The sequence below is a fragment of the Orycteropus afer genome, unplaced genomic scaffold (genome assembly GCF_000298275.1).
Source record: "Orycteropus afer afer isolate SDZICR_OR568_19922 unplaced genomic scaffold, OryAfe1.0 scaffold00059, whole genome shotgun sequence".
In the NCBI taxonomy this organism is placed as follows: Eukaryota; Metazoa; Chordata; class Mammalia; order Tubulidentata; family Orycteropodidae; genus Orycteropus; species Orycteropus afer.
In genome coordinates, this window is record NW_006921646.1 from 8,727,067 (window position 1) to 8,740,288 (window position 13,222).

The following is a 13,222-nucleotide window of genomic DNA, read 5'->3' on the forward strand; positions in this document are numbered from 1 at the left end:
GTCTCCCTGTGCATAAGCAGCCTATCTTTCTCACATGATTGTTCTCTCCAAGGAGTGTATCTACTTGAGGTAAATATTCAACTCATATGCCTGTCTTTTGTTTGGCTGAAAACCACAGGTGTGGGTTCAATTCCAGACCTGAGGGGCCCTTCCATCTTCTTTAGATGCTTCCTGCATCAATCAATATTTTGTCCATAGAATCCTTTAATATTGCAATTCGAGGCTTGAATTTTTTCTTAAATTCTTTACTCTTGAGAAATGCCGAGCATGTTCTTCCCTTTTGGTTTTCTAATTCCAGGTCTTTGCACATTTCATTATAATACTTTACTTTGTTTTCTTGAGATGCCCTTTGAAATTGTCTGTTCAGTTCTTTTATTTAATCTTTTCTTCCATTTGCTTTAATTACTCTCCATTCACGAGCAAGTTCTAGGGTCTCTTCTGACATCCATTTTGATCTTTTCTTTCTTTTTAATGACTTTTGCTTTCTTCATGTAAGATGTTCTTGATGTCATCCCATAACTTGTTGGTGTTCAGTCATTGGTATTCAGTGCATCAAATCTATTCTTTAGATGGTCTCTAAATTCAGGTGGAATATACTCAAGGTCATATTTTGTTTCTCATGTACTTGTTTTAATTTTCTTCAGCTTCAACTTAAACTTGCATAGGAGCAGTTGATGGTCTGTTCCACAGTCAGCTGCCAGCCTTTTTCCAGCTGATAATACTGAGCTTCTCCATCGCCATTTTTTCTGCAAATGTAGTTGATTTGATTCTTGTTTATTTTGTCTCATGAGGTCCAGGTGTATAGTCCCCATTTATGTTGTTGAAAAAAGGCATTTGCAGTGAATGAGTCATTGGTCTTGCAAAATTCTGTCATGTGATCTCCAGCATCATATCTATCACCAAGGCTGTGTTTTCCAACTACCAATGATTCTTCTTTGTTTCCAACTTTTGCATTCCAATCACATCTTAGTTGCATGTTTGGGCAATTAAAACTCAGAAGTTGGAAAAAATATTAAAAAAATATTCATCTTTGGCTTTAGTTATTGGTGTGTAGATTTTAATATTAGTGGTATTAACTTGTCTTCCTTGTAGTCTTATGGATATTATCCTATCATTGACAGCATTGTATTTCAGGATAGATCCTGAAATGTTCTTTTTGACAATGAATGCGACACCATTCCTCTTCAATTTGTCAGTCCTGGCATAGTAGACCATTTGGTTGTCTGATTCTAAATGGCCAGTACCAAACCATTTCAGCTCACTAATGCCTAGCATATTGATCTTTATGTGTTCTATTTCACTCTTGACAACTTCCTATTTTTCTAGATTCATACTTTGTACATTTCATGTTCCTATTATTAGTAGATTTTTGTAGCTTTTCTTCTCATTTTGAGTTGTGCCACATCAGCAAATGAAGGTTCCAAAAGCTTTATACCAGTCCCATCATTAAGGTCGACTCTAGAGAATTTCTTGTGGCATAGTGCCTGAGACATTTGACTGCTAACCAGAAGGTCGGCAGTTCAAACCCACCAGTCACTCCACGGAAGGAAGATTGAGCAATCTACTTCTGTAAAGATTTACCGCCTCGGAAACCCAATGGGGGTCACTGAGTCGGTATTGATTTGATGGCAGTGAGGTTGGTTTTCTGGTTTCTACTTTGAGGAAGTAGCTCTTCTTCAGTTGTATTTTGAGTACCTTCCAACCTGAGGGGCTCATCTTCTGGCATTATATCAGACAATGTTTCACTGCTGTTCGTAAGGTTTTCAGTAGCCAATTTTTTCAGAAGTGGATGGCTCCGTCCTTCTTCCCAGTCTGTCTTAATCTGGAAACTCTGCTGAAACCTGTGCACCATGGGTGACACTGCTGGTATTTGAAATACTCGTGGCATAGTTCCCAGCAAGATATAAACCACCACAGTATGGCAAACTGACAGACAAGTGGTGGAATTCAACTAATAGGGATAATTTGTTGAGTATTTATTGTGCTCAAGGATCTGTGTAACATACAGTATTATCCCCACAAAGCCCTGTGGGGCGAGATTATCTCCATTTTGCAGATGAACAAACAGACTCAGAGATGTTAAGGAACTTGTTCAAGGTCCCAGGGCTGACAAGTGGCTGAGTTCCCCTGCCAGTCTCCGGCTAGGCCCAGAAATGCTTGGCCTCTAGTAGGTGCTCAGCATAGGTGAGCCAGTGCAGGTTTTTGCCCTGACAGCTGGCTGGCAGTCTCTGTAGTAGAAGGTTGGGGGTGGCAGGCCCAGCTGGCCAGACAGAAACTCAGAGACTGTTTCCTCTGCACTTAGGCCTGTTCTGCAACCGGACTTTTGATGACTACGCTTGCTGGCCAGATGGGCCCCCTGGCTCCTTCGTGAATGTCAGCTGCCCCTGGTACCTGCCCTGGGCCAGCAGCGGTGAGTGCCATCACCACACTCATCCTTCCCCTGTATCCAGGAGGCTGCGGGGTGGGGGGCTGCTTCCTTACATCTGAGACACAGCCCTCCCCACCATAGAATGTCTTTAGGCTTCCCAGTGGGTGGTCTGACTGCCTTTCCTCGGGGGAGGGCAGATGGTGGGAGGCATCAGGCTGGCCAGAGATGCACCTTCGGCTACATAAAGCCTGTGCTAGCAGGTGTGTGTATATCGGCGAGAAAAGGTGGACCCAACTCATAGCGACCCCTCCTTGGGTTTCTGAGGCAGTATCTCTACAGAAGTAGATTGCCCAGTCTTCCTTCCAAGGAGTGGCTGGTAAGTTTGAACTGTCAGCCTTCTGGTTAGCAGTCAAATGCCTTAGGCACTACGCCACCAGAGTTCCTACTAAGAGAAATACAATTCTTCTATCCAGTAGTCAAAGAAAGGGGCCTCATGGAGACAGATCTTTGGGTAGGGGGACACTGAGGTATCATTGCTCTGATATATTTGTAAGCATGTATTTACGATATATGTATGTAGCTACCTCCTACCTGATAGGTGCACCCAGCCACTTTTCAGGGATTCATTGATCAAACCCAGATGGGAGTATTGATCAGGGCATTGGTGGGGTCACCCCTGAGGTGTTCATGCATGTGCACATGCTCTTGTGGGGGAGAGGGGAGGAGAGGAACCCCTCCCATCATGTGACTGAATGGGTCAGCAGCCAAAGCAGTCCTCGAGAAATGATAGGTCGTGAAATGACAAGTCCTAGTTCTGCCCTCAGTCACTGGGATAATGTGACTGGGTAGGTGGGAGGACTGATGGAGTACAGAGACTTAGAGAAGCTGTGGGGGGAATCCCTGACTGGAGGGATAATTAATGTGCTCCCTCACCATGCCGACCATCTATCTAGGCTCCCATGCTGAACCCAGCCCCAGCTAGGCACCATGGGGGCTAATAGGAGACAAGCACCCTTGCCTTAAGGAGCTTACTTTCTCAATTAGGGGAGAAAACATACTCTTATATAATAATAATAACAAACAAACAAACAAAAAAGCCCCACTGCTATCGAGTCAATTCTGACTCATAGTGACCCCCTTTGGGTTTCCAAGGCAAGTAAATCTTTACAGAAATAGATTGCCCAGTCTTCTTTCTGCAGAGTGGCTGGTGGGTTTGAACCACCAACCTTCTGGTTAGCAGTCAAATGTATTTATGGAGCACCTCTTTTGTGCCAAATCCTCTCCTAAAAGCAGGACTAAACAATTAAACACCCAAAACACTAGATGCAATTGAGTCAACTCTCAGTCATGACAACCCAAGATTTGTAAGACTAGAAATGTGCTCTATAGGGTTTTCGTTGGATGATTTTTTTGGAATTAGACCACCAGGTCTTTCTTCCAAGGTGCCTCTTGGTAGACTTGAGTTTCCATCCTTTCAGTGAGTGGCTAAGCATTAATCATTTGCACCACTCAAGTTTGTCATCTTGAAAATGACTAATTATACAGATTATGCCCATTGGACAGATAAGGAAACTAAGGCCCTAGAAGGCTTAATCACTTGCTCCAGGTGATGTGGTAAATGGCAGAGCCAAAATTGGAACAAGCCCGTGTTCTTAACCACTGTGTTTTGAAGGAGTCTGAGACCAAGGAGAAACCTGCCCAGAAGCAAGTGTGAGTATAAGGTCATACCATGGGGAGTCAGGGGGTCTTCCTGGAAGAGGCAGACCTTTAGTGGAATGTCAGGGCACCTGGCAGGGCCTGATATGAGCTTCATTTCAGCACGCATGACTGAGGTCAGAGGAAGCCCAACAGGACTCCTGAGAAGGCTCTCCCTTCAGCCACTCTCACAGTATACCCACCTCACACAGGGAGGTGCACAGGGAAAGGCCCAGCCTGGAAAAAAGCGGGCACCTTCACAAAACACAGAGTGTATCAGTAGCCCTTCATATAGTACTTACATACCAGGGCCTGCTCTAAGCACTTTACATAGAGATACTCATTTAATCCTCATAACAACCCTGTTAAGTAAGCACTCTTAACTATCTTCCCATTTTATAGATGAGGCCCAGAGATGCTAAGTAACTTTTCTAAGCTCACACAGCTTAGAAAGAGCTCACACAGATCCAGGAATCAATGTAGGAGTCTGGTTCAGAGCCAGTGTGTTTAATTGCTACAGTGTGCTTCCTCATCTGTGTATGTATGTGTGTGTGTGTGTGTGGGCATGGAGTCAGGTGAATGTTCTGCTGGCTAGGCATGACAATGAGCTGCCTGCCCTCTCCCTTGAGCCCCGCAATCTGATGGTTCTGCTTGCAGACAGCCTGACTGGCTGTGTGAGCTTGGGCAACTTCACAGACCTCTCTGAGCCTTGGCTTGATCATCTGGGAGATGGGATACAGAGCTGGGTGATGGGGGTGTCGGGTGGATTGTAGGTCCTGAAGAAATGCTGGCTGTGACTTTTCCCACTATAATCCTCCCCAGCACCCACCTACACACACATACACACACATACTTATATATACCTACTTATATATACTTACATACACACATATACTTCCTGTGGCTCCTGAAGGTTTGGGACCAGCAGTTGTCTAGCCTCTGCCAGGCCTCTAGACCCCAGGGAGCCGGGCGCAGGACAGGGCCCATCACTCAGCGCTAACCTTCCCCCAGCTCTGCCTGCTGCTTGCGGCTCCATCCATCACCTTTAATTTTATTTGAGCAGGAAATAGGTCCTGGTGGTGCCCGTTTATGAGCGAACATGGTTTTATTGCTTTCTCCATGAAGATAACGGCTACTGCACAGGCCCCCTGCCAGACTCCACACCCCCCTCCCCCACCCAGCTCACCAGGCTAATTTACTCCCTTTTTGACACTCAGAATTACCACCACTGCCTCCCTCTTCCCTCTCCCTGAGTTAAGGACCTACAGAGACACCCCCACCAGCTCCAGCAGTATAACTGCTATCGCTGACCTGTCTTGACTGCTCTCTTTGACAGAAGCTGGCCCCAGGGGCTTCCCTGGCCCCTACTCAGGGTGTGTGGGATTAGGTGGGGCAGTTCTGGAGCTTTTTTTGAGCTGGTCAAGCCTGTGGAGAAACTTTACAGTGTGTTTTGGAGAGGGGGAAGAAAATGGAGTTACAGCAGGCAAGACCCCAGCAGAAAGTATATTCAGCTGGGATTTGGAAGAGAATGTCATGAGGGGCCACATGCAGAAACTGGACAGGATTAAAGGGCCAGAAATATAAAGCATCCAGAGACTGCAATAGCTGGAAGCCTTACCATCTCCAGACCTGAGAAGCACGTGGCAGAAATGGGGTTATGGGGTTCCCCATGAAGGCCTAAGGCACTTGACTGCTAACCAGAAGTCTGGTGGTTCAAACCCACCAGCCACTCCTCGGAAGGAAGATGGGGCAATCTATTTCCATAGTGATACTGCCTCAGAAACCCAAGGAGGGGTCGCTATGAGTCAGGTCTGACTCCACGGCACATAACAATATGAGGGCTGGAGTCATGACAGAGAGGCCACCCAGCAAGACTATAACCACAGAGGGGCCACACCACCACCAGAAACTTAGAGCCAAGGCAGGGAGGGAGCAGGGGAGAAATACCCCAACCTCTTTCTCCTCCCACCGTTCTGTCTCAGGTTGGTGCCTCCCATTGGCCAAACCCAATAGAGGGCAGGGAGTTGCAAATGGAGTTGCACAGGAGTCAGCCTTCTGGGATGTACAGCAAGGCAGAGGAGTGAGAGGCCAGAGAAAAGAATTAAATTCAAAACATTTATTGGGCCCCCATGCTGGGGCTGCAACAGGATCTAGGGATGCCAAGGTGATATTAGGGGATATTCGTGCATGTGCACATGCTCTTGTGTGGGGGGCAGAGGAACCTCTCCCATCATGTGGCTGAATGGGTCCGCAGCCAAAGCAGTCCTTGAGAAATATAATAGGTCATGAAATGACAAGTCCTGGTTCTGCCCTCAGTCAGCTGTGGAACCTCTGGGTAGCTCACTTCACCTCCCTGGACTTCAGTTTCCTCATCTGTAAAATGAGAACCATAATCATTACCTAAGTCTATGGTGAAGGGAGGTCAGAGCCACCTCTTCTGCCTGAGGTGTGGCATCAGGAAAGCTTCCAGGGAAAGATGATGTTGGACTGGACCTGAAAGGACAGTCAGATGGAGAAGGAAAAGGAGAGCTGTCCATTGAGAGGACATCCAGGCACTGCCTCAGAGATGGGGCCAAATCTCAAGCCTCAGGGCTACCTAATGTGCCAAGCCCTTGGATTCTGACTTCTCTATTCAGAATCTGAGACTCAGAATTATTCCAAGACCGCCAGAGCAGATGAGCCAAGGAAGGAAGGTTTTCAAAGGAAATGCCTAGTGTAAACAAGATTTCTGAGGAGAAGGTTTGAGTGTCTACTGAGAGCCTGTTGGCTGCCTCAGGGCCCTTTAAGAGCCTCATTTACTCACAAACAGCTGATGTGCTTGTTAAAATCATTCCAGCCTCATTAGCTGCACCTCCTCCTGATCCCTACCTGTTTGTTAGCTTAGTTCTAATTATATGAGAGTCATAAAATGCTTTTGAAATCTCCTGTCACTCACAATTCTTGGAAACTTGATAGATGTCTCTCCTGAGTAATGTTGAGCTGAGAGCTTTAACCACAGACCAGGATTGCCAAGAGGAGATGGGATCCTGGAGTTCTGACTAAGATGGTGTCATAAGCTCTATCTCTAGCCGCAGTGAAGGAGCACCACTTTGAGAAACTGGGTGGAAGAAGCAGCAGAGACTCCATTGTAGCCACATATTGAAAGCTTACTATGCACCAGGCACCTCACCTTACCAGCCATCCTTGTTGTTAGTGTGCAGAAACTAATGGATTCATAAGCAGCTCTTCACAGCCCTGAGTGCTCACATCCACGTGGAAGGGCGGCTATTAGCTTAATTACAGGAGCCGCAGCAGTTTCCGGAAGGGGAAGTGTTTAATTGGGAGTTTTATTTCCAGCACCAGGGTCTGACTTAATAAAATATCCCTAGGCCTCCTGGCATTCGGCCACCTCCCTATGTTGACAAGACTTAAGCCAACCCTCTAGCTATGATTTACCAGCTCCTCCTGAGCCAGACTACCACTCATCTCTCATTTTGTTGTATGGTGGTGGTTTGTGTGTTGCTGTGACACTGGTATTTCAGCACCAGTATTTCAGGTCATCTATGGTGAACAGGTTTCAATGGAGATTCCAGACTAAAACAGACTAGGAAGAAGGACCTGCCAATCTACCTCTGAAAAAAATAATGGCCAGTGAAAACCTTAAGGATAGCAGTGGAAGACTGACTGAAATAGTGCTGGAAGATGAGCCCCTCAGGTCAGAAGACAGTCAAAATACAACTGGAGGAGAGCTGCTTCCTCAAAGTACAGGCAACCTTGATGACATGGTTGGAGTGAAACTTTTGAGACCTTCATTTACTGAAATGGCATGATTCAAAACGAGGAGAAACAGCTGCAAGCATCCATTAGTGATTAAAATGTGGAATGTACAAAGTATGCATCTAGGAAAACTGGAACTTGATGAAAATTAAATAGAACACTTGAAGATCAATATCCTAGGCATTGGTAAGCTGAAACCAACTGGTATCAGCCATTTTGAATCAATTATATGATCAATTCTTAAGAGAATGACAAACTGAAGAGGAATGGCATCATATTAATTGTCAAAAAGAAAATTTCAAGACCTATCCTGAAGTACAGTGCTGTCAGTGATATGGTAATATCCATAAGCCTATGAGTAAAACCAGTTAATATGACTATTATTCAAATTTATGCACTGAAAACTAATGTCAAAGATGGAGAAATTAAAGATTTTTACCATCATCTGCAGCCTGAACAAGATGCATTGATTGGTGATTGGAAAAGGACTCTGGTGGCACAGTGGTTAAGGCAGTTGGCTGCTTAACAAAAGGTGGCAGTTTGAACCTACCAGCCTCTCCACAAGAGAAAGATAAAGCAGTCTGCTTCCTTAAAGATTTCTAGCCTTGGAAATTCTATTCTGTCCTATAGGGTCGCTGTAAGTTGGAATCGAATCTATGGCAGTTGGTTTTTTGGGGGAATGTGAAACTTGGAAACAAGAAGTATCAGTAGTTGGGAAATATGGACTTGGTGATAGAAACAACACTAGAGATTGCATGATAGAATTTTGCAAGACAAACAACCTATAATTGGAAAGACCTTTTTTTGACAACATAAATGGCAACTATACACGTGGACCTCGCTAGACGGGACACACAGGAATCAAATCTACTACATTAGTGGAAAGAGATGATGGAGAAGCTCGGTATCATCAGTAAGAACCAGGGCTTTGAAGTGTTAGAGCTGGTACAATCATGGCTGATGAAATTAAACCATGATGGACTGGAATTAAAAAATATATAAGTGCCTAGAATGGGAATATTACAGATTGAAGCCTTAGTCAGAACAAGGCCAGGGGCCAACTGTGGAACAGACCATCATATGTAAGTTCAAGTTGATGCTGAAGAAAATTAAGACAAGTCCACAAGAGCCAAAGTGCAATCTTGAATATATCCCACCTGTGAGACTACCTGAAGAATAGATTTGATGCATTAAGCACTAATGACTGAAGACCACAATGAACACTAGTGACCAAAAACTACAAAAGTTGTGGGATGACATCAAGACATTAAGGACATCAGATATGAAGAAAGGAAAAAGGTCACTAAAAAGACAGGGAAAAAAGAGAAGACCAAAGTGGCTGTCAGAAGAGACTCTGAAATTTACTCTTGAACATAGATGATCCATGGTGGAAAGGTTTCAGTGGTGCTTCCAGACTAAAACAGACTTGGAAGAAAGACCTGGCAGTCTACTTCTGGGCAAAAAAATAAAAGGCTGGTGAAACCCTGTGGATAACAGTGGAACACTGACTGAAATAGTGCCCAAAGATGAGCTTCTCAGTTTGGAAGACACTCAATATATGACTAGGGAAGAGCTGCCTCCTCAAAACAAAGAACAACAACAAAAAGAGAACAAAACAAATGATGAAATAAAAGAACTGACCAGAAGATTTCAAAGGGTGGTTTGAGAAGAAAAAGTAGAGTATTATAATGAAATGTGCAAAGACCTGAGCTAGAAGACCAGAAGGTAAGAACATGCTTGGCATTTCTCAAGCTGAAAGAACTGAAAGAAAAATTCAAGCCTTGAGCTGCAATACAAAAGGATTCTGTGGGCAAAATATTGAATGATGTAGGAAGCATCCAAGGAAGATGGAAGGAATACACAGAGTCACTCTACCAAAAAGAATTGGTCAATGTTCAACATTTGAAGGAAGAAGTCCAAGATGCACTGAATGCATTGGCAAAAAACAAGGCTCAAGGAATTGACAGAATATGAATTGAGATTGCATTCAACAAACGAATGCAATGCTGGAAGCACTCACTCATCTACCCAAGACATTTTGGAAGACAGATACCTGGCCAGCCAACCGGAAAAGATCCATATTTGTGCCCATTCCAGAGATAGGTGATCCAACAGAATGAGGAAATTATCAAAATATATCATTAATATTGTTGTTATTTGCCATCGAGTCGGCCCCGACTCCTAGCGACCCCTCCTTGGGTTTCCGAGGCAGTTATCACTACGGAAGTAGGATTGCCCAACTTTCCTTCCGAGGAGTGGCTGGTGGGTTTGAACCGCCAGCCTCCTGGTTAGCAGTCAAGTGCCTTAGGCACTATGCTACCAGAGCTCCTAATATTACACACAAGTAAAATTTTGCTGAAAATAATTCAAAAGCGGTTGTAGCAGTATTATCAACAGAGAACTGCCAGAAATTCAAACCAGATTCAGGATGTAGAATGAGGAATATCATTGCTGATACCAGATGGATCTTGGCTGAAGGGAAAAAATACCAGGAAGATGTTTGCCTGTGTTTTATTGACTATGCAAAGATATTCGACTGTGTGGATCTTAACAAATTATGGATAACATTGAGAAGAATTGGAATTCCAGAACTCATGAGGAACCTGTACATAGACCAAGAGGCAGTCATTTGAACAAAACAATGGGACAGTGTATGGTTTAAAATCAGGAAAGGCAATCAGGGTTGCATCCTTTCACCATACTTATTGAATCTGTGTGATGCATGAAGCTGGGCCCTATAACAAAGAACATGGCCTCAGGATTGGAGGAAGACTCATTAACAAGCTCTAGATGACACAACCTTATTTGCTGACAGTGAAGAAGACTTGAAGCATTTATTGATGAAGATCAAAGACTACAGTTTTCAGTACATCTCAACATAAAACAAAAATCCTCACAACTGGACTAATAAGCAACATCATGATAAATGGCAAAAAGATTAAAGTTGTCAGGGGTTTCATTTTACTTGGATCCACAAGCAATGCCCATGGAAGCAGTAGTCAAGAAATCAAATGACATACTGCATTGGGCAAATTTGCTGCAAAAAACCTCTTTAAAGTGTTGAAAAACAAAGATGTCGCTTTGAGGGCTAAGGTGCGCCTCACCCAAGACATAATATTTTCAGTTGCCTCATATGCATATGAAAGCTGGACAATGAATAAAGAAGACTGAAGAACTTATGCCTTTGAATAAAGGAATGGTGAAGAATAGTGAATGTACCACAGACTGCCATGAGAACAAACAAATCTATCTTAGAAGAAGTACTGCCAAAATGCTCCTTAGAAGGGATAGTGGAGAGACTTTCTCTTACATTAACTTTGAACATGTTATCAGGAGAGACCAGTTCTGGGAGAAGGGCATCATGCTTGGTAAAGTAGAGGGTCAGAGAAAAAGAGGAAGACCCTCAATGAGATGGAATGACACAGTGACTGCAACAATTGGCTCAAACAAAGCAGGGATTGGGAATATCATGCAAGACCAGGCAGTTCTATAGTCATCATGAGACGGAACCAATGGCGTGTAACAGCAACAACAGCAACCTAGGCCAGATAAAGCTGGGCTGATAAGCAAAGCTGTGCCCAGACACCCTACCACCATCCCACTCCCCCAGCCCAGATGGGTATTTTCAGTCACCTCACATGCAATATTAAAAGCTGGGATGCAACAACCCTGGTTTTTAATATTGGAGGATGTTAATGAAGGATAATTGACAGAACGCATAGGCTTGTGGAGCTTCTCAGGGACACGGTGATACCTTGACACAGTGCCGGTAACACACACATCTGTGCACACACTACCTCTCCACCACCCCTCAATTGGCATCTAGGAAGTTGGTGAAGGCTACCTGGGGTCTGTATAGGCAAAGAGGACCTGCTGAGAGGGGCCTGAATGTGCAGAAACCCAAGCCCAGTGCAAGGACAGAGGAGAAATGGCACATGGCCACTGTTTACTGATAGCACAAGGTTTTGCTATTTAGTTTTGACTTCTGAAGTCAGAGAGCCAGGGGTTGGAACCCTGACTCTGCTACTTCCTAGCTAGATAATCTTAGCAAGGTCACTTGGCTCTCCGAGGCTCAGTTTTTTTCATCTGTAAAATGGGGTCAACCAGTGGCATCATTAGAGTTGGTGTCATCCAGTGCAGTAAGTCATGGACTTTCTCCTGTACCAAGACCATACAGAATCCTTAGTAATGTGGATTATCAATTTTAATCATAGAAGAATATGTAATAACTAAGTTATAAATAGCTTAAAATGTTATATTTTTAAAATTACATGAATACTAACAACAAAAATGTTTTATAAAATATTTCTACATTGAATTACATTATTAGTTACAATATCATTAGTAACTGAACAGAAGCCTTTTTTTATTTTTCCCATTCTTTCCCTTTAACTACTACTTTATTCCCAAAAAAGTTATTGATAGAGGTTCACAAATACTAATTAAAATAATATTATGCTAAAACATCAGAAAATTTGATGTAATCTGTGGCTGTAAAAACACTGGCTGCAGCATAAACAACAGTGTGAGCTTATAGCTCGTACAGACAAAACCATGTGATTTAAATGTCATTGTAATTGGCTAATAATGACAGCTCTGACCTGAGCACATTAGAAGATTCAGAAACAAATCAGCATAGAGTTTTTGCCTTATAGGTGTATTGATACATGTAAGCTGAGCTTATAAATAATGTTTTTTTTGTTGTTGTTATAACTACCTACAGGGATATTTTTATAAAATATAATAAATTTCTGCTGAATAGGAATTTTATAGATAGTCATTTAGTTGTCACCCTCTCTGACAGTGTCGCCTGGTATTGTCCACACCCCCTGCAGTCCCCTAACAATGCCTCTGGGGTTAACCTTGCCTACCTTGTAAGGCAATTTTGATGTTTAGAGGTGTCAGACATACAGCATGTGCTCAAAAAACAATTCTATGAAAGCACAGCCTACAGAGAGGGTATGTAGGGAGGGAACTGTAATTATGGAGTGCCTACTGCGTCAGACATCCAACTCATAGCGACCCCTCCTTGGGTTTTCAAGGCAGTATCACTACGGAAGTAGATTGCCCAACCTTCCTTCCAAGGAGTGATTTGTGGGTTTGAACCACTAGCCTTTTGGTTAGCAGTCAAATGCCTTAGGCACTACGCTACCAGAGCCCCCTTTTTTTTAGTTTGGTTTACTGTATGTCAGAAGGAGCTCTAGTGGCACTGCGGTTAAGCATTAGGCTGCTAACCAAGAGATTAGTGATTTGAACCCACTAGTTGCTCCTCAGGGGAAAGATGGAACAGTCTGCTTCTGTAATGATTTTGGCCTTGGAAACCCTATGGGGCAGTTGTACACTGTCCTATGGGGTCACTGTGAGTTGGAATCAGATGACAGTGGGTTTGGTTTTTTTTTTTTT

General features: G+C 43.7%; 1 protein-coding gene across 1 annotated transcript in view; it reads left to right on the top strand.

Moving 5' to 3' along the window:
• The window catches only part of GLP1R (glucagon like peptide 1 receptor), a 52,747-nt gene that overhangs the window by 15,681 nt on the left and 23,844 nt on the right, over positions 1-13,222 (top strand). The window contains exon 3 of the mRNA XM_007939421.2: positions 2,303-2,410. Coding sequence (XP_007937612.1) covers positions 2,303-2,410 — 108 coding nt within the window. The remainder of the gene's footprint in view (positions 1-2,302; positions 2,411-13,222) is intronic.